The sequence below is a fragment of the Doryrhamphus excisus genome, chromosome 17, assembly GCF_030265055.1.
Source record: "Doryrhamphus excisus isolate RoL2022-K1 chromosome 17, RoL_Dexc_1.0, whole genome shotgun sequence".
NCBI lineage: Eukaryota > Metazoa > Chordata > Actinopteri > Syngnathiformes > Syngnathidae > Doryrhamphus > Doryrhamphus excisus.
In genome coordinates, this window is record NC_080482.1 from 10,228,862 (window position 1) to 10,251,555 (window position 22,694).

General features: G+C 40.6%; 1 protein-coding gene across 1 annotated transcript; it reads right to left on the reverse strand.

Moving 5' to 3' along the window:
• Positions 1–144: 144 nt before the first annotated feature.
• Positions 145–20,878, reverse strand: rspo1 (R-spondin 1). Its single transcript, XM_058054019.1, has 6 exons — positions 20,623–20,878; positions 17,166–17,669; positions 12,619–12,813; positions 10,926–11,069; positions 8,929–9,126; positions 145–3,459 (listed from the first exon to the last, which is right to left on the reverse strand). Exons 2-6 carry the CDS (start codon positions 17,473–17,475, stop codon positions 3,326–3,328), a joined length of 981 nt encoding a protein of 326 aa, XP_057910002.1. The 5' UTR covers positions 17,476–17,669; positions 20,623–20,878; the 3' UTR covers positions 145–3,325.
• Positions 20,879–22,694: the final 1,816 nt, after the last annotated feature.

Genomic DNA, 22,694 nt, shown 5'->3' on the forward strand with positions numbered 1-22,694 from the left:
AGCCAGCTAGCAACTAGCCAGCTACTGTACATATTGGAACTTCTGCTGTGTTTTGTTTTTTGAGTTAATGCTAGGTGTAGTCGTTCATTTCTATGTGAAATCAAGGAAGGTAAGAAGTTCCGGTAATGTCTCAAAATACGGAGAAAATAATGCAAATATTACATTAGTGTACCTATTACCACCTGCTCACAACATGAATGCAAAACCATATAACATGTTGGTTTTTGGAGGTGTTTTAATAGTGGTCTTTGTATACCATAATGAGCTGCCTTTTTTTTAAATCTGTTTTTGTATCTTTAGAACGCATAGCAAAGAGAAAGACGTGTTTTCATGTCTCATATAAGGATTGTGGATGTTTGGCAAAATTCCAAAGACGTGCAGTTTTCGTTTTACACCCAATAGAAGCAATATACTGTAATGCAATTAAAATGTAAATGATATTATGTTATACTGTAGATATTATATGATGTTAGAATTCTCAGCATTTAGATTCCCTGAAGTGATCCCAAATATGTAAAAGAAATATGATCCAATGTAAAAAAACAGTTGAACCCGTACGTCCCAACAACAACAACAATAGCAACGGCAGCTACAAAACCTCTTGTGTACACCATGTGCATTATAAACAATACATTTTTAACAGTTGCTTCTTCTCAGTTTCTCAGAGACGATCAAATACACAGATGTAGGAATTTGTCTTGAAAACATTTGTGTCTTTTCTCCCACACACGGCCCTCACAAAATTCCAGATGCATTTCTGTGGGCAAAAGGTAGTGGGAATCACTCCACATCCAGGCAGGGGTCACCGTGACAGGTCCGTATCTATGCATGTGAATGTGCACATTTGTGGATAATACGTCAGCCTGTCCAACATGCCGAGTCTCTGCTTTGAGTCAAAAAACTGGAACGGCGGCAAGGTGAGGGGGTCGACTAAACAAAGACAAGCAACTGATGAAGGCCACTTTGAATTGGAGCAAAAGAAATCTGTTGCAAATATAGAAAGATCGACAGCCACCACAGTGTCCAAGTTGATTAAGTGTACTATCACAGAGAAAAAACATTTGTGGAGGCCACAAAGCAAATTCTGTTTCATTGTTAAAACTTTAAATAGTCACTTTGTAACAGCATCCAAGTGCTAGTTTCTTGACATTTGAGGCCATAACTCATTGGAAAGGCATTTTCTCGCCATCTGTAAGCACTGCATAGAGCAAAGAAGTGGCCAGAAGCTCCTGTCTTTATCCATATCCCACACCTGTAGGAACAACTAAGCCTAATGTGAAGTATGAGGAATCAAAACCAAAAAAATTAAAGGATCATGTCGGGATGAAATAGAGACGGGTGTATTGTCATGCTAATTTATAACATTGTTCATTCGTTTTTGAAAATCACATCATAGACTTTAGTCAAGAGACTTTGGGAGGACTTGTCAGATAATTTAACAATAATGTTGCGGATGACTATAATCTCTTGAGTACACCTCCATGTTTGGTCAAGTTGAAGCCGGAGCCCCCACTGGTCAAGTTAAGCTTAAGTGTGCTTTTGTGTATTCAAAGCAGGCAAAACACTCCTTAAGATAGGTGTGGAAAAGCTAAAGAATGCATGCATTTTGTACATTAAAGATTCTCAACCCAGTATAGGTCAATATAAGGTAAGTTATTTAAGTGACAAAGCAAATGTATTATATGTCATTAACAATGAAGGAATTTCATTTGTACAATAAACCAAGAGAATAACAAACAAGCTGTGGGCTGCAAATTGAAACACCCCTGACTTAAGGTGTTGGATGAGATGTTTCTGGAGATTAATTTCTCCAGAAATATTTTAGCCATTGCCTGCGCCATTGAGAGACAGAGTCAGGAAAAGACTGAGAAGAAACACCTGTTTTGATGTAGTAAAATTGAAGATTGTGCAAAAAGAAACATGTACATGGCGTAGGGACTCAGTGTCTACTGTCTTCAGTCACTTTAGTTCAGATATTCTTCAGAAATGAGCAGGGTCCTTGAAGAAATTACTTTCTTACTTTCTTACTTTCTTGAAGAAAACAACTAATTTGACTTCAAAATGATTACATTTCTTGGTTTCGATGTTCCCAAAAAGTGATGGAAAAATTACATTGTTACTGAATGTTTGTGTGACTGCTCAAGAGCAGAAAAGAAACTCATTTGACGTCAAAATTAATAGTTTTCTTAGTTTCTGTATGCCTGAAAACTGGTTCCAAACTCACAAAAGCATAGGCTACACCTAGTCTTGACCTCAGTGACCTCAGTCACCGTGGGTAAAATATTGGGTATATAATTGTAAACATGCAGATTATCAATAATAAAGTGCACTCACCAATATGGCCTCAACTACATTGGCTCAAATATTCTTCAAAATGGACAGGGTTCTTACCCGAGACATAACTGCATCTGAAAATCTGAGAGTGGGTCGTAAAATTGTCCTTTAGTATGACATCACCTACCCTCAATCATGTTCAGCATTGTTCAAAATCAGAACAGTTCTTGTTTTGAAATTGAAAATCCCTGGATCACAAATTCTGTGTGACTTAATTAACCCTTGACCTTGACTAGTGGACGTCACTAAGATTGAAAGATAAGAGCGCTTAGCCTGCACCGATTTAGGCTTCATCCAGGGGGGGGGGCTTAGCTAGAGTGATGTCCATGCCCTTGACAATCATCCACCTTGGTCATTTTGGATACTATCCCAAACCAATAGGGTTCTTGCCCCAGAATGAGTGTTTGAGTCCTCTTTATTTGGGGTCTCACCGCAAAAAGAAATAAGATACGGTATACACAGCTTTACTAATATTTGTTTATGTGTGTTCACAAGCCTTAGCATAAATGAATAATGCAAATACTTAATAAAGACCAACAAATATAAATGTTCATGACTGTGCAAAAACATCAAAAACCCTGTGTTGCAAACATATAACTGAGCAGCCATGGCGTATAGTTGGGGTATTCAGTTTCTCATTCAGCCTAAAGTACATTGTAGATGTGTGTGTACTTCTTACAAAATAGGGAAAAATATTGTGTAGAACAACTACTAATGCCTTCCAGTGCCTTTCCATATGCTCCCACTTTCATTACTCATGTCTGTGGAAGAGAAAAGAATCCATCCGTCACCTCTGACGACACAAACAGGGAGCAAAATTTGTTCGAAACCAATGGGAGCTCTGGCCTTCCAGTCTGTGTTTGCTATGCAAGAATGCTGAGTCAGCATCTACAAGTGGGCCTTTGCTGTGTCGCAGTCAAGCTTGTCAAGATGTCAGCACGTGTCATCATCAACATGTCCAGGATTAGTTTTGTGACGCTTCCGTGGGACTTTAAGTGACGGAGCTGCTTGTGATGTTGGCAACAACGGTGCTTTGGCTTTTACTCCTTCTCCCTCCGCCTCGACTGGCTTTTTTGATGTTTCCTCCTGGTGTGTTCCCCCTCGCGTGACCTTGGTTCTTCTTGTCTGATGGGGAAAAATCAGGCAGGCAGAGGTTGCAAATGAGCATTCTTGACTAGATTTAATAGACTATAGTTATATGTCTAATAAGCCTACTAAAGATTGTAAATACAGCCTTAGGAAACTATTAGCAGTCCTTTTGGCAGTATTGTTATTACTAGCAATGCACATTAAAGGTACACCTATTTTTTCTAACAGTAATATGTGTCTCTAGAGGATGTTTATGAGCACCAAATGTGAGAAAAATCTCCCTCTCTTGTTTGCTCCACTTTGAAAGAACAAGTTGTGGCTTTTCATGATATCATGAAGGAAAAAAACCCTTACCGCTAGGAAGTAGAGCTCACCTTGTGTATAGGACAACATTGTAAAGAAAAAAGCAGGCTTCCAACCGTGATATAATGACTCAAATACATCACGTAACTTAAGGTACATTTACTTGTTTTCTGTGTATTTTCTTGTATACTTAAATGTAGATAATTGTACATCAAAATTAAGAATCACAAAGTGATTGATAAGAAGATCCATCCCATGTTTTTCTTTATCTTCCTGTTTATTTACCTATACACATACACATATTACAATGCTGGTATTGTGATTTTTGGAGTGTGCCTGAATGCATCGCATGTTCTTGTAATGAGAATGAGGATGTGTGGTGTCCAGGATGAACAGACTAGAGATGAGTGTGAGTTGGAGATACATACATTGTTGATGTGTTCAGGTTATAACTGTGAGTTTGTTTGCTACATATAAAAAAATAATGACAAAAATTTGCTCCTGTGTTATTTTTGACAGCCCTATCCAAGGCTAGCCTAGCATGATGTTGCTGTGTGAGTTGAATGTTAGCACTGTGGCTGACATAGCTATGCTAGTGTCGCGTTACTATGTGTTGTATGTGATATATGGCACCTATTTCGTCCAAAATCACAGTGTGCAGTCGTCCCTCGCATCACGGTTCGAACATCATGCCCTCATTCTATCGACATTTTTCAAAAAATTATAGTCACATTTATACTCTATTTACAACATATTGCAACATATTGGGTCTTGAGACACATGCTAACTTGCAAACTAGAGAGCTAGAGAGATATTTCCTTTAAACTTAAATAGCCAAAAACTTACCACTTCCACACGGATAGGGAGGATAACTATTAACAGTTATTTAACCTTTAACATGAACATTAATCAAACGTAATAATTCTTTCTTTGTACATGATACCATACAGCATCCATATCAAACTTGCGCGGGCCGCACTAACATTAAACTTTCATATCAAGGCGGGGGCCTCAAACTAGTGTCCTGCGGGCCACATTTGGCCCGCGGGCCGCGTGTTTGAGACCCCTGGTCTAAATCAAGGCTAGATTTTGAACAACACACATTCAACTTCAACGATTGTACATTGGTGACAAATACTATAATATGGGACCATCAATAATGAGCAAACATCTCAAGTAGCATGCATTTTTGCAGAAACAATCACAAGCTAAGCTAACCCGTCACATATCGACCCTGCGTAGAAAGTGGAAATGAACAGACGTCTATTACTCAGGCTGCACTCAAAAGTAGTCCGTTTTGTTTATGCTAGGCGGGCTAGTTAGCTACACTGACGGATGTTTGTTATGAACTTGGCTAAAGGAGCACACACGCGCACAAGGGCTGGACAGTGTTCAGCATGTCGTCGACAACACAACACAAAGGTCAACGGGCGCCGTCGCGTTTTCATTTTCATGCTGAAACTTTAAACAATTGACAAAGTGACTCATATGTCACCAAAAACAACATAAGTCATCATTCAAATCAAGAAAACGGTAGTAGATGCATGCTAATGGAGGATGTGATGGTTTCTTGTGTAAGGATTTAATTACATCTCCATCCATTTATGACTGCCTTGATTGCACCTCCTCTCCATCCAGTCCAAACAATTCCGCCTGACAAATGCAATGAGGCGTCCAGAGAAGTTTTTGCGTGAGACCCCTTAGAGGAACCTCACAAAAGGCGGTGTGGGTGATGTGTGCAGCACTAAATCACACATTGTTATACAAGCCCTGCCCTCAGTGTGCTATACCACAGCCTGATGACTCCCACAATCAATTCCCAACCGCTTCATCATCACTCTCAGGGTACCAGCAGCCCCCCCACCTACACTTTTGTGCATTTTGGCAGCAGTGTGTCCTCATGAAGCTCAAGAAGGACATCATTTTTCTCATCAGCGGACACCCCACACCTCATCCTGGCCAACCACTTCGAAGTTTTTATGAGAGGGTTTATAATATTTCACTGCTAATTGTTCTCCCGACCCCACACTGGAATTCTTTCCAAGGTGAACGTCTCATTTCTCAAAAACGGGGCCTGCTGTGGCCATTTACTGAACAGCTGACTTTGCTCCATGGAAGGGTTATCACATTTGGAGCATTAGGTACACCTGCACCATTTAATGAGTCAGTACAAGAGATGAAGTAAATCTCTGCTTCATAATAAACCACTGTTAAATATATCATAATAATGCCATAATTCCTTTAATATGTCATCTTTTACTCTGTAAAGTTGCGGAATTTGTGACATGCATTTTCTCACAGTCTGTCAATCATATGCAGCATTTTTTGAAATTCTTGCTTTTCACCTGCATAACTCTTTTGTTTTGTTTATGCTAGGAGCCCCACCTCCCCCACAGAGACCACACAACTGTATGACTGACAAGAGGACTCACTCTGTATGCCATTGTTCTATGAAACGTCTCGGTGCTGAACCAATGCAGTTACATAACATCATATAGTATAATAATATAGGTTATAGTTTCGTGAAAAAAAAATAATGAAAGCTAATCAGTTTTAGACTTTCCATTGTTACATTACGGTACCCAGAATGATTTAAACCAGGGGTCTCAAACTCAATTTACTTGCGGGCCGCTGGAGCTAGGGTCTGGAGGAGACTAGGCCACATCAAGTTTTCCAAAAAAAAAAACAAACAAAAAAACGCATTTATTAAAAACAAAAAAATATACAAACTTTTTCAGTGCTTTGGTTCCGATTTTCTACAATAAAAGCGCTGATAAAACATTCCACTGTTCTCAAATATCTTAATTTTTATTTTCCTGCACAAAATAAGATGAAAATAAATAAACAAATCAAGAATAAAGAAAATCAATCAATCAGTAATAAATAAATATAATAATAATAATAATAATGAAACAGCAAATAATAAAAACTCAAGAAACCACATATAGTTGGTGGGTAGACAATTTTTTTTTTCAGATTTAAATTAACAAATCATTATTAGAGCCCTGTAGACATGACAAAACACGACTATAGTCACATTTATACTCTTTTTATTTACAACATATTGCGCAACTGCAGGGTCTTGAGACACATGCTAACTCACAAACTAGAGAGCTAGCGACCTAAACGGTAGCCTCCAAGTAATTTCCTTTAAACTTAAAAAAGCCCAAAACTTACCACTTCCACACGGATAGGGAGGATAACTATTAACAGTTATTTAATCTTTAACATGAACATTAATCAAACGTAATAATTTTTTCTGGGTACATGATACCATACAGCATCCATATCAAACTTGCGCGGGCCGCACTAACATTAAATTTTCATATCAAGGCGGGGCCTCAAACTAGTGTCCTGCGGGCCACATTTGGCCCGCGGGCCGCATGTTTGAGACCCCTGACTTAAACTATGGCCTTAAATGTAAATGTCGTTATGGTTATGCAAACCCTGGTTATTGTTTATGCAGGCAAACCTGTTGCAACATCTCTCCAGTCATTAACATTTGCACAATATTAGATTGTTGCCCCTCTAAATTGTTCAGATGAAAGCTTTAAAGCCTGTTTATGCCACGCTTCGTTGATTTTCCAGATGTGCTTTATGATTAGCATCAAGCGCTGTACCAGACATATCTGCCAAATATATATCTCTTGGAAAGCATTGCCCATTGAGGGTCGCACAACAATAAGTTTATGATCCAAGCAGTGCTGGAGGTTTGTACAAAACTAAACAGGAAGCTGACGGGAATGAAGGATAAAAGTAAGACAAGAAGGGGAAGCTAACTGGAGGACTGACAGGTATGAATAGGCTGCAAGTAAAGCTGATAACAGGTGAATATGGACTATAAATGGCAGGTATGCAACTGAGACAACTGAATGTTCTCTCGCGCCATGCATGATTCGTGTCCAGCTCTGCTTCCCTCATGATTCTTGGCACAATCCACCGAGTTTATTGTTTACACGCCGAGAAATCAAGAGCGTCGGAATCCTTTTGGCAAGCTTGGCCAAACCAAACCCAATCAGCACGCAGATTTAGTGACTCACGACTGGGAATTCAAGCCCACTTCAGAGAGGAGTTCATTGGACAATATGTTTATTGTTGTGGTTGTACAACTCCACTTCATCCTACTAAGAGGTGTTCCTCATGGTTTGCACTTCCACTGAGCTAAATAAGGTAACCAAAATACTAGAAATTCATTGCACTGCATTGACCTGTGAAGGTATACAATGTTCTGCAACAGTGTGTCACAACCTTTACCGAGCCAAAGCACATATTTTACACTTATTCTGTTGTATGAATGGTCATGAAGTAGAAGTACATTTAATTAATTTGCATGTCACTATACATCACTGGCAAATATAGCTGAACAAAGGAATAAATGAGTTAGAATTTCTGACCATTCATTCATTCATTCATTCATTTTCTACCGCTTATCCTCACGAGGGTCGCGGGGGTGCTGGAGCCTATCCCAGCTGTCTTGGGGCAAGAGACGAGGTACACCCTAGACTGGTGGCCAGCCAATCACAGGGCACATATAGACAAACAACCATTCACACTCACATTCATACCTATGGACAATTTGGAGTCGCCAATTAACCTAGCATATCAATATAAAAATAAATAATATAAATATCAAACACAGGAAGTGTAAATTTACTGAATATTATCAGTAATTGTTGAGACATGGCGATCCGGTTGGATTATATAATTGTTGCTTCTCCCTACTCCTTTTTTAACTCTTTTTGGATGTTCATTCATTCATTCATTTTCTACCGCTTTTCCTCACGAGGGTCGCGGGGGGTGCTGGAGCCTATCCCAGCTGTCTTCGGGCGTAAGGCGGGGTACACCCTAGACTGGTCGCCAGCCAATCACAGGGCACATATTGACAAACAACCATTCACACTCACATTCATACCTATGGACAATTTGGAGTCGCCAATTAACCTAGCATGTTTTTGGAATGTGGGAGGAAACCGGAGTACCCGGAGAAAACCCACACATGCACGGGGAAAACATGCAAACTCCACACAGAAATGGCCGAGGGTGGAGCTGTGAGGTCTGCACGCTAACCACTCGACCGCTGTGACGCCAATTTCTGACCAATTAGGTAAAATTAATTATTTTCCATGGCACACTAATGTGCCACGGAACAGTGGATGGGAATCACTGTTCTACAAGTTGTTATTGTGTGGAACATGTGTTTACCTCTCACACACGGCATCTTGGCCACCGTGCATTTCCTCCTCTCAGTCTGCGCTGCACACCTCTGAGAAGGACGCCCCGCCAAGTAGGTGACAGGATTGTGGGGCTGCCGCACCCGAGACTGCGTCCCTTTTTTAAAACCGCATGTTTTGTTCTTCTTGGTGCATGACCCCCACTGGCTCCACTCGGCCATTTCGCATTCTGCATGGAAAACAGTAATACATTCCTGTAAAGTCAATGAGTCATTGAAATGCATTCATGAGGAATAAACACGGCTATTCAAGTTTAGTTTGACATTGCACTTCACGACTGTCAATTGCGCGAGCTAGCAAACACAATTGCTTTGATTTTTCATTTTTTTTTATCACATCTCTTGTTGCTCAGCAGAAAGACTCATCTGTGCCCCTAAAACATTTGTATCGTCTTCTGTTTCATTTGGCAACTGCCCCACACAGTGGAGAATAGACCATTGGCATTGGCAGGAACAGGAAGTGAGAAAGACAGACACTAAGAAAGTCCCTACAATTTATCTCAAGAGATACCATTATTTAAAGACACATGTTTGCTTTTTCCAACCACTCCAGGAAAAACAGCATTTTTTTGGACTTCAGCACAATTACGGTATATGCACCATCACTTCATCATAAAACCATGCATTACTGCAACTTTCCTGACCTCGTGGGTTATTTATCATCATTGGCAGGAGCATGCATGACTTTCAGTATATGCGTCCAGGTTGAAAGCTCATGCAGTCACTCGTCCATATTTGCCAACCGTGGATAGCACTGCAATAATTTTGTTTGAATTTATGGAAATTAACAGGCTAAGTTTCCTGGGAAAATGGAAGAAGGCTGACAAGTATGGCGTGCTCATGTCTGAGTAACCATGCAAGGCCCACAGGAGCTGTACCACTCTTGAACGCGGCAATACAGACTGTAGGTAAAACAGCTGCACTACACCCAGAATGCTTTGTATTGAGATGTGGACTCATATAGAGCAGCTACACACAATAACCCACACATAAAGCTTTCTAGATCTTCCAGAATCTGCACCTATTCCAACTGTACTTCCTTGGATTTCAAAAAATGGTCTGTTTTAATTTATTCCACCCACGGCACGCACACTCCGCAGTGATTGGTCACACTTGTACAGCTAACAGCTTATACAGCTTGAACCCAGGCACGCCCATAAAAGGAAGTCACTGTGACATCACAGTGAGCCGATGTTAGGAAAAACTTTGTTAAACTGAGTGTTCAGAGCCATCCATAACTTTAAGGCTTCACTTCCAAATACTTAAACTTCATTATCTGAAACTTTTGCATCGTTTAACACGATAATACAACATTCTAACATTTATAGGTCTTTAATAAATGATCTTTACTGCAAAATAACATTCATTCATTTTCTACCGCTTATCCTCACGAGGGTTGCGGGGGGTGCTGGAGCCTATCCCAGCTGTCTTCGGGTGAGAAGCAGGGTACACCCTGGACTGGTCGTCACAGGGCACATATAGACAAACAACCATTCACACTCACATTCATACCTATGGACTATTTGGAGTTGCCAATTAATCTAGCATGTTTTTGGAATGTGGGAGGAAACCGGAATACCCGGAGAAAACCCACGCATGCACGGGGAGAACACTCCACACAGAGATGACCGAGGGTGGGATTGAACTGGGGTCTCCGAGCTGTGAGGTCTGCACGCTAACCACTCGACCGTCGTGCAGCTTGCAAAATAACACATTTCAAAAAATGTCTTGGGTTGTAATCAAACCCACACATTCTACCATGAGAGGCAGCAGCTGTATCATTACACCATCACTAACTGACAAGTGGCTGACTTATGCCTCACGACAAATGGGACCCTCCCACATGAATCGTGGGCCCTACGAGGGGTGGTCCTGAGCATACTCAAGCATGATACAGTTTGCCTCATGAATGCACCTTCTGTAGCAAGTGTGATGCAGTGGATCATGTTAAAAGTCAAAGGTGCCTTACCCACACACTCCATGGTGTCGTTGGCGGTGCTCTGACCAGCCGGGCAGCTGACATAACATCGGCCGCTGTGGGAGTATAAGCCCTCCTTACATTTTGTGCAAAAATTGCGGTTGAAGCAGGCATCGCAGTTGTCTATCTTACATTCTGGAAGACACAAAGAGGAGAATGTGGATGACATGATGTCACTCGTCCACCATTTGAACTCACTGGCAGCTAAAAGCAGCTTTGACCGTTTAGTTAGTGAGCAACACTTCAATGAATTACAGCCCCCTAACAACATGTGTGACACACGTGTTTGTATTTTGGTGTGAACGAGAAGAGCCAGTGTGTCCAGCTCCTTCGACAAACAACTTGTTGACATTTGTCTAATTTAAAACATCACTTGAGTGGGTGGGTATGAGGGGGGGGAAAGGAGAGGTAGTTCCCTTATTATGGTGTTAATATCGGAATGTACTGTTGTTTTCCAGAAAAACAGCAGCTCAAGTTGGGAATCTGTTGTCTTCTCCGGGCCAGTTGGCAGTTTTCTTGGCATCGTTTGCGTGTGCAGACCTAAAAGAGCATCGACTGCGTGTGGTTCCTTGCCAAAATGACAGAGGATCTAAACACACCCCCACATTCCCAAAAAACATTTGATGAAATTTAAATTCTAAACGCATTCCCATGTGAAAGTAAACCCCTAGTGTCGTCTCTCATTAAAAAATACATAAAAAAGACATGACATTAAATAAACACATTAGAGACATTAAATGTTACAAATAATCTCCTTAGAGAACAATCTGATTTTATAAATATTAAACTCTGTCCAAATGATTTTGTAATGATAAAGTCATATTTTTCTAACTCCCTGTTAACACAGACTAAAAAGTACAAGTGCGTACGTGACACATATGAAATACAATAAAAACGATAGTATTTTTAACATAATGGCACTGTTGGAAAAAAATACTGAAGTACGTAAAAAAACATTACTCATATTATTATTATCCATATTATTTTTCATACTATTCTTCTATCCATCCATTTTCTATGCTGCTTATCCTCACTAGGGTCACGGGAGCATGCTGGAGCCTATCCCACCATCTAAAACAACCATTCACACTCACATTCATACCTATGGGCATAACAATAAATGCATGTTAGGTTAACATGCGTATTTTTGTGATATGGGAAGAAACCGCAGTACTCAGAGAAAACCCATGTACGCAAGGGGAGAACATGCAAACTCCATACTATATTTTATTGTCATTATTCTTATATCTAGATAAATAACACTGGTTATTAGTAATAATAATCATACTATTGCTACTCAGGATCATTAAAAATGATAATAAGGATTATAAGTAAGAAGTACTAGTAATAATTAACAGTAAAACCAACATGGATTGGGCCTCTGCAAATTCCTGCATGTGATGACCAAATTGAAAAACACAGACACCATCTTCAAAACTACAATGCGTTTTGTTTCATGATATTGTTCCAGTCCTCTGCTGCTTGCCCAGACATAAGCAAAACCAGACTACAGACTGAGGATGCTGGCTCTCCTCCGCTACAAAGTACGGGAATGCTGCCTTCATAACAAACTTTTTGTAGATAAACGGAGAGTTTCTTACAATAACAATATGACATTTGACGAATAAACCCACTGGATTTACTGAATTACTGGCAACAAACACACAGTAAAGTAAAACCTCACGGGTACATCTGTTGTTGCCTTCCGGGTTCCTCATGCCAAAGTATCCCATGGGGCAGGAGGCCAGGCACACGCCCACTTGACGGATGTCGTTGCGCTCCAAGTAGATGAAGAGCTTGGGTTGGCACTTGATGCAGCCGTTGTAGTCGGAGCAACGCTCACAACCTTTGGGGCAAGATGGCAGCATCTCGCTGCTAACTATGGAGAAACGCACACAAGAGAAATTAGGTCATTTTGTCAACAACATCAAATAAAAGGAAAGAAATTGTTTCCAGAAAGATATGAAAGACTTTAACAAGGAGATTTGTTTGCCTTGATATTTTACTGGCATTCCCACATATTGAGCTATAAAAACACACAGGTCGGATTAGGGGTGTCTTTGGCATGCAGGAAGGCCGTAGCTAAGGTGCCATTTTTAAACGAAAGTATGACAAAATCCATCTTTAGGGTATTTGTGATTTTGGTGTTCTGTAGCAGAACAATGCTAATTTTAGTCAAGAAAGATTTTTCTTTTCCCCAATTTTGTTGCACCGGGTGCACAGTCTACAAAAGTAAATAATCACCATGGTTTCTAATATGTGCAGGGTCAAAAAACATTGGCATGAACAACTGTGGCTGTAGGCAACCTCCCAATTGACTTTTTCTTGCATCGTATCATGAATGGTCACTTGTTTCACTGTACAGTCTTGATCAAAATCTGAAGACCAGTTGAAAAATTGCAAGAATTCACATTTTGCACTGTTGGATCCCGAGTTTTTCCAAGTAGAGCAATGGTCTCAAACACATGGCCCGCGGGCCAAATGTGGCCCGCAGGACACTAGTTTGAGGCCCCCGCCTTGATATGAAAGTTTAATGTTAGTGCGGCCCGCGCAAGTTTGATATGGATGCTGTATGGTATCATGTACCCAGAAAAAATTATTACGTTTGATTGATAATGTTCATGTTAAAGGTTAAATAACTGTTAATAGTTATCCTCCCTATCTGTGTGGAAGTGGTAAGTTTTTGCCGATTTAAGTTTAAAGGAAATAACTTGAAGGCTACCGTTTAGGTCGCTAGCTCTCTAGTTTGCGAGTTAGCATGTGTCTCAAGACCCTGAAGTTGCGCAATATGCTGTAAATAAAAAGAGTATAAATGTGACTATAGTCGTGTTTTGTCATGTCTACAGGGCTCTAATAATGCTTTGTTAATTTTAATCTGAAAAACATAATTTGTCTACTCACCAACTATATGTGGTTTCTTAAGTTTTTATTATTTGCCGTTTTATTATTATTATTATATTTATTTATTACTGATTGATTGATTTTCTTTATTCTTGATTTGTTTATTTATTTTTCATCTTATTTTGTGTAGAAAAATAAAAAGTAAGATATTTGAGAACAGAGGAATGTTTTATCAAAGCTTTTCTTGTAGAAAAATGGAACCAAAGCGAAGTTTGGTCCAGTGGTTTGCTCCAGTGGCCCCCAAGTAAATTGAGTTTGAGACCTCTGAAGTAGAGCATCAAAATAAAAAAAAAGAAGAAATGAGAATGAGACAAAAACATTTTGGAGTAAGCAATTTACTGCATTACTACACAGACAAGGGCCTTCAGTCATGAGGGTTGCCCGTTGCAACATCTCTGCCATTTGACGCCCCTGCACAACCTGAAGCTCCATTGTTCCATTGAAGGAAAAAACACCCCAGGTCTTGATGGCAGCCCCTCCATTGTATCATGTGGAAAACATATCAGGTGGGATCTCCTTGTCATGCCAGTAACGTCAGTAAGGTTACATTTTTTTTACTCATGTGAGAATAAAACTTTCCTCCACCTTTAATTTCCCATGTTTAGTACTCTTGTGATATTTCCAAATGGGCAGTTTTGTGCCTTTGTAGGAGATGAGGCCTTTGAGGACAATTTTTCTTCTTAAAACCCTTCTCTCACAGATGCCGTGAGATGGCTATTGAACAGCACTCGGCACCAGTAACGGCCTTCATTTGGGTAGAGCATTGTTCCGTGTCTTGAAGGACAGCCAGTTGGATCATCAGGCTCATGGCCAGTAAAACATTTTTTGGGTCTACCACTTGACTTTTTTTGTAGCGTAACCCTCAGGATCTTTTAAAAAGTTGTCTTACTGTGTCCAAACTCAGCAGCAATGGCTTTCTATGAGAGGCCTTTTTGTCTTTGCTATCATGAGGTCGTAACAGTGAATACCTGACAGAAAATGACATTTAATTCACATTTTTGCCAGGATTTTGTGGTGTGTGCGCAGACATGTGATGCTGTAATCTTGTATGAGGTTACGGGACAAAAAAAATTGCTTTAAAAGTATAAATACAGTAAACCTCGGATATATTGGATTCAATTGTTCCCACTGGTTTTGTCCGATATAAGCGAAATCCGTTATATGCGTATACCGGAAAATGTCCGTTTTACGCATATATCGGATTTATATCCGGTATATGCATAAATCAGATTTTATCCGTGATAAAAAGGCACTTCCTTGACTATGTTTCCAATGTACCTGGACGCGCAGGCAATGCTGCAAACGCTGCAAATGACGTCGTATAGCGGCCTGTCACGATTCGGCGAATCAGAGCGCCACGATGCGGCCATCCGATATATGCGAGGGAAATTTAATGGAAATGCATTGGAACAAGACTGGAGATTTTGTCCGAAATAGACTAAATCCGTTATAAAAAATCCAATATATGCAATTAATTTTTATTGGAAATGCATTGGATATATCAGAGTCCGATATATCCGAGGTTTATTGTACTGGATTAGCACCTCTGTGACAGTTTGGTGGGAATTTCTAAAAATAACCAGGTCTTCGCTCCTTGCCAATATACACCCTTCTGGAATAATGCAGACATCTTATAAGAAACCCTTTGTCACGGTGCGGCTTGAGAGTTTTAAGGTTCGACCCCGGGATGCAGAGATTAGGACCCAAATGCAGGTAAAAATATATTTATTTTCGCTATGCAGCAGGATGGCGCAATAGCATGGCAAACTCAACACAAGACAATGAACCGACAAAAGGAAGACGCACCGGCTGAACTAAATACAATCAACAAATTACAAACAGGTGCGCGTAGAGGAGAAAGTAAAAGTGACGGAACAAAGGACAGACCAACACAGGAAATAATTCAAAATAAGGGCACAAACGAGGAACAGAGGAAAAGACGAAAACTAAGAAGGCTGTCACAAGGGGGTGAAGCCCGATTGTGACACCCTTGGATCTTCCCATATGGTACAAATAGGTAAAAGGTAAAGGAAACTACTCTGTCCAATTTAATGACCTTGTATCGCAGTATGGCATAAACCATAGCACATTTCTTCAATACATTCATTCATTCATTTTCTACCGCTTTTTCCTCACGAGGGTCGCGGGGGTGCTGGAGCCCATCCCAGCTGCCTTCGGGCGAGAGGCGGGGCACACCCTGGACTGGTCGCCAGCCAATCACAGGGCACATACAGACAAACAACCATTCACACTCACATTCATACAATTTGAAGTCACCAATTAACCTAGCATGTTTTTGGAATGTGGGAGGAAACCGGAGTAACCGGAGAAAACACACGCATGCACGGGGAGAACATGCAAACTCCACACAGAGAGATGGCAGAGGGGGGAATTGAACCCTGGTCTCCTAGCTGTGAGGTCTGCGCGCTAACCACTAGGCCACCGTGCCGCCCTTTCTTCAATACATACAAATCAAATCAATAATTATCGCAAGATTCAATAATATAATGTGGAAAAGCAATCCTTCCATTAACCAATTTTTCAAAATATCTGCTCCTAAAATTACGTGTCCTACTGTCAAAAATTGACAACACAGTAGGCATTCCAACCTCCAAATGGAAATGGATTTATCTACATGCAATTCTACAATCCAAAGACTGTGTTTTCCAAGGTACGGTGCATGGCCATTGAGGGTGTGGACAGGAGGTTGGCGCCAGAGGAGCGAAGGCGATGGTCGAGGAGGTCAGTGAGGTAAAAGGTAGCCAGGTTGTGAGTAAGTGAGTAGCAAAGTGAGTAGCAGGATTTTATAATGTATACAGTATTGGACAGGAAGCCAGTGGAGATTCTGGAGGACAAGACTGGTGTGTTTCACTTTCACTTTTCAATTGAATAATAGAATAAACAGATTTTTCAAAGATCTAATTCAGGGGCGGCACGGCAGTCTAGTGGTTAGCGCGCAGACCTCACAGCTAGGAGACCAGGGTTCAATTCCACCCTCGGCCATCTCTGTGTGGAGTTTGCATGTTCTCGCCGTGCATGCGTGGGTTTTCTCTGGGTACTCCGGTTTCCTCCCACATTCCAAAAACATGCTAGGTTAATTGGTGACTCCAAATTGTCCATAGGTATGAATGTGAGTGTGAATGGTTGTTTGTCTATATGTGCCCTGTGATTGGCTGGCGACCAGTCCAGGGTGTACCCCGCCTCCCGCCCAAAGACAGCTGGGATAGGCTCCAGCACCCCCGCGACCCTCGTGAGGAAAAAGCGGTAGAAAATGAATGAATGAATGAATGAGTCTAATTCAGTCAAAAACAATCCAAAGAACCTACTCACCCCGTCTCTGCCTCCTGGCCTTGGAGGGCTTGACCACATCAGTGTGACCTAAGGAGCTGAGGAAGAACATTGCCAAAGCCACCAGTCCCAACTGCATAGTCCCTGTTGGCTTCCTGGCTATGCAGGGTCCGTTGTGGACAAGGAGGGTGGTGGACGGCAGGTAGCCTATCCTGTGATTGACTTTTGAGATTGATAGAAGATCACTGCTTTGTCTATGGATGGGCTCTTGCTTTTTGTTTTTGGGTTTCACTCTAGAGGTTGCTGCATTGACCAGTCGATGAAGCGGCAGGTCCAGGTGAGCATGGTGCATGACAAGCCATGGATTTTGGTGGCAGTATTGTTGTAGATGAATCTGGTTTTAGTGAAGAGAAAAATGGAGATGGAGGTCGTTTGGCGTTTCAACCCATGAATCAGCTGGGGAGGCGTCTCTTTTATCATCAAAGCTCACAAGTGCATCTTATTAACTCCAATAAGGGCTTGCATGTTGTAGCTTTGTGCTAAAACCTGCATAGGACAGAGAGAAGAGGATGTTATTTCCTAAATCTGAAAACTTACATATAAAAAGTTGTTTTTTCATAATGGTTTGTAGTGCATGAGAAAGTGGGCGAGAAGCGGGGTACACCCTGACTGGTCGCCAGCCAATCACAGGGCACATATAGACAAACAACCATTCACACTCACATTCATACCTATGGACAATTTGGAGTCGCCAATTAACCTAGCATGTTTTTGGAATGTGGGAGGAAACCGGACTACCGGGAGAAAAGTAACGCACGTACGACTAAGAGGAGATTCCCAGGCCTTCCCGATCTCCTGATTGTGTGACCTCCATGCCAACCACTTGCCCACCACACGGCCTACATAAATACTTGTACTGTTATATAATATATTTTCGGGGCGGCACAACGGTCGAGTGGTTAGCGCGCAGACCTCACAGCTAGGGGAACAGGGTTCAATTCCACCCTCGGCCATCTCTGTGTGGAGTTTGCATGTTCTCCCCGTGCATGCGTGAGTTTTCTCCGGGTACTCCGGTTTCCTCCCACATTCCAAAAACATGCTAGGTTAATTGGCAACTCCAAATTGTCCATAGGTATGAATGTGAGTGTGAATGGTTGTTTGTCTATATGTGCCCTGTGATTGGCTGGCGACCAGTCCAGTGTGTACCCCGCCTCTCGCCCAAAGACAGCTGGGATAGACTCCAGCACCTCCCGCGACCCTCGTGAGAAAAAGCGGTAGAAAATGAATGACTGAATGTATATTTTCGATAGTTGTAGGAGACATTTGATCTTTGGGAGTTTATCATTTTAAAAGTACTACCCCTGATTTCAGTTATATTCAAAATAGCACAATTTCCTGACTTTCCCAACTATTAATTTTTACAATAAATGCTAACAGTGACTCAGGCAATTTGATTGTCAAATTAAAAATGGTGACACATGGAATTAGTTAAACATTTTTTATTCATTATGAACTAACAGAGGTACGTACTGTAGCTTCTCCAAATGGTAGTTTTCAATTAGAAAAAAAACTAAGTCAATGAAAGCCTTCTACTGTGCAGAACCTGTTTCGTCCATGAAAGACAGATAATTGGCAATCAGCACACGCTTGGATCGCTGGGAACAACAGCTGAATAACACAACACACGTGCCAAAAAAACCCTTTTATAATGCCGACGTTACACACTTTGCTCAGAGGCAGCTCGGGACGAGCAATTACGTCCGACGACCTCCAGGTTGGATGACTTCAATGCATGAGGTCAACTTTCGTGTGTTCATTTATGTGACAGTAAAAAAGGCTCTTTAGTGTTAAGGGTGCACCGGCAAGCCTTTACGGCTATGAAACACAGCCTTGCGGATTAAATTGCCTCCTTTGTAAAATCCAAGTGTGATCCATCAATTATTCAAGCACTGAAAGGCAATTCAATGGGTGACCAAATGCCCTGTTTTCCAAGGACACGTCCTTTCTTCTTCTTTTAAGTGATGAAAATTTTGCAATTTTTTTTTCACTGGGTCATTAAATTGAGTGGTATTAGGGCAACCTGCCACAGGTGACGTAATCCCTGAAAGGCTGCCGTGTGGGCGGCTTTTGGATTAGTGTTACCAAAAAGATGCAAAAAGCCAAAGAAAAATCAAATCATATTCATGGAGTTAATCCTCTGATGCAATCCTCTTGCAACTTTAGAGAGCACTTTTACAAAAATATTGTTATATTACAAAAGTCCACTTTTCATGCCAGATTTAGAACGTTCTTCCTTTTTTAATTTGTGTATTTGGTTATAGATTGTATTTTGTAATATAACAGCTTTCTATCCATGCGGATACTGTAAATATACTGAAATCAGGGGAGCTGTAAAAGGGAAAAAATTCCAAGTAAATACTGTAGGTTAAAATAATAATGCTATTAGCAATGGGAGGGGGGGGGGGGGGGTTTCATGATTCCCGGAATTCCTGGCGGCGCCGGTGATTGAAAGTATAAGTCCAAACTTTTTCCAAGGAGGGCCACACAATAAAAAAATGAAAAAATGTAAGGGCCACTTTAATATTTTATGAAGCAACACACGTAGATATACTTAGAATAATTTTGATTAGATTTTTCATTTTCATCTCAAACTATTATGGCTTGATTCCCATTATATTTAAAATTTATATAGATTGATATACATTTTTTCCCATTCGAATTTTCTAAAAATCACATTTTTATTTTGTATTGTTTGTGTCTCATCATATTTGACAGTGAATATGTACGGTATGACTATTCATAGTATACAGACTTAAAAATAACATATTATTTTCTTTAATATTTCAATTGCGTGCTACAAAAATGACATTATTTTTCCTCATAACATTATGACTTTCTCATAATTCTCATTATTCTCATAAATTCATGACTTGTTTTCTTGTTAGAATACAACATTCTTTAACTTTAATTACATTATTCTCATTAAATTACAGTTGTTTTTTATTTTCAACTTATTCAACTTTCTTTTAAATTTTCTTTTGTCATTATGAATGTATGGCAATAATATTTTGACTTCATTCTAATAACATAATGCACAGAAGGGTGCCAGTGAGGGCAAAAAAAAGATGTGATGATAACCATAGAATCAGAGAATTTATTGCTATGTGGGAAAGCTTTACATTTGTGTCTGACTTTAGACCTTTCCTACCTGCTTTGTTTTCAGTGATGTTCTACATTGGAGTCAAATCCAGCCAGGTTAAATTATTCAAATTTATTTTAAAAGTCCCAATGATGCCATTTCTTCAAGTGTAATAATGCTGTACGAAGACAGAGCCGCGACATGAGACAGACCACCTCGATACACCCACCCTTTCCCCCGTTAATCTTTAACCCTCACTTGCCTCAACATTAGGCACACTGGCATAGTTAGCAAAATCAAATACCAATACTTAATATAAGTTATCCAAGTTCAACAAGTCTGAATAATGGATCAGCTCACCTTTGTATAAATGTCCACTGCAGATCGGTGGCGTCTTTAAGGAAAGAAAATCCTTTCACTGATTAAACAGCTGCCAGAAGCTCTGCCATCAATGGAAATTTTTGAGTTTTTTTTTTTTTGCCAGAAGCAGTCAAACAATAAGGAAATACTCCAATTTAAACAAAAAAAGAAGTTAAAAAACAATATATTCCCATTGGAGTTCATTAAAAGTATTAACTTTTTAAATCCAAGTTGGAGCACTGCAGCCTCCAACTGTTACAAGTGGACTGTTAGCTGTGATATTTGCATCCAATGCTCTCTGCTGCCAGGAGCAATGGAAGCCACGCCCACAAAAAGTCTGCACCCACATAGCAGAGAACTGCACTGGACCCCTGTAAGCATAAATACTAATACAAGTACGTCAACATTTGACTTGACTATACTGCTAAGAATGCTTGTATACATGTAAACTACATTACTGAAGTGCCACTTTTTTACCGATACACTTTAACACAGCACTGAACAACTTAGCAAGTGTCACCATATACTGTACCGTGTATACCAGCACATTTGCGAAATTTGCAGTTTTTTCCACAGAAAATACTTTTCACTCAGCCTAAGTCGGTAGTCATTTATATTTATTTTCTACCGCTTTTCCTCACAAGGGTCACAGGGGGTGCTGGAGCCTATCCCAGTTGTCTTCGGGCGAGAGGCGGGGTACACCCTGGACTGGTCGCCAGCCAATCACAGGGCACATATAGACAAACAACCATTCACACTCACATTCATACCTATGGACAATTTGGAGTCGCCAATTAACCTAGCATGTTTTTGGAATGTGGGAGGAAACCGGAGAAAACCCACGCATGCACGGGGAGAACATGCAAACTCCACACAGAGATGGCCGAGGGTGGAATTGAACCCTGGTCTCCTAGCTGTGAGGTCTGCACGCTAACCACTAGACCACCGTGCTGCCCGTTATTTATGTAATAATACAGGTAAAATGTCAGTATACACGTACCAATGCGGAAAAGTGGTTAGCGCGCAGGCCACACAGCTAGGAGACCCGAGTTCAATTCCACCAAATCCAAACTCCAAATTGTCCATAGGTATGAATGTGAGTGTGAATGGTTGTTTGTCTACATGTGCCCTGTGATTGGCTGGCGACCAGTCCAGGGTGTACCCCGCCTCTCGCCCGAAGACAGCTGGGATAGGCTCCAGCTCACCAGCAACTCTCGTGAGGATACGTGGCAGTTGAGATGCAAATGTGAAACATATATTAGCACTTTTTTTAATGTGACTGCAATTTTATCTGTTCATCTAGAGGTGAGTACCGATACATTTTATACCTGAAAATGTGTTTTATGTGTCAGAGGCATATTGATAAGAGAAGGGGAGTGTTCTGAAACAAAATCTAAATTAATAATTACTCACTGAAAATTGGAGGTGAGTGTCAATGCCAAGCAAACACAAGGGTAATGTAATGAATGTAATGAATGTAATGAATGTAATGAATGTAATGAATGAAATGAATGTAATCCCTGCGAAAAGCAGAGCTTTACAGTATCACATACCAACCAACAATATAACTTTAAGGAGTGGGACACAAACGTTAGCAGCACTAGCATAGCTCTGTGAGCTACAGTGCTAACATCATGCTAGGTTAGCATGAGGCGGTATCATGTCTATGACTTCAAAAGCAAACATTTCAGTGCCTCTCCTAGATTTATGCCATTTGCTGGAATGTAATACCTGCGAAAAGCAGAGCTTTACATTATCACATATGAACCAACAATATAATTTTAAGTAGTGGGACACAAACGTTAGCAGCACTAGCATAGCTTTGTGAGCTACAGTGCTAACATCATGCTAGGTTAGCATGATGCGGTATCATGTCCATGACTTCAAAAGCAAACATTTCAGTGCCTCTTCTTTCAAAAGTGGAGCAGAGGGTGATGATAGATTTTTTATCATGTTTGGTGCTCATAAAAAGACACTAGGGACACATTACTGTTCGATCATCATTAAAAAGTCAGGTTCAATGTGTAACCTTTAATGCCTGTTTGGCAAAAAATAACAGAATCACTTGTTAC

Coding starts and splice junctions, on each gene's coding strand:
- rspo1 (XM_058054019.1), bottom strand. CDS start 17,475: ATGCACCATGCTCACCTGGACCTGCCGCTTCATCGACTGGTCAATGCA. Junction 11,070..12,618: donor AGGCAACAACAGATGTACCC/GTGAGGTTTTAC, acceptor TGTGTCTTCCAG/AATGTAAGATAGACAACTGC. Junction 3,460..8,928: donor CAAGATGCCGTGTGTGAGAG/GTAAACACATGT, acceptor TTTCCCCATCAG/ACAAGAAGAACCAAGGTCAC.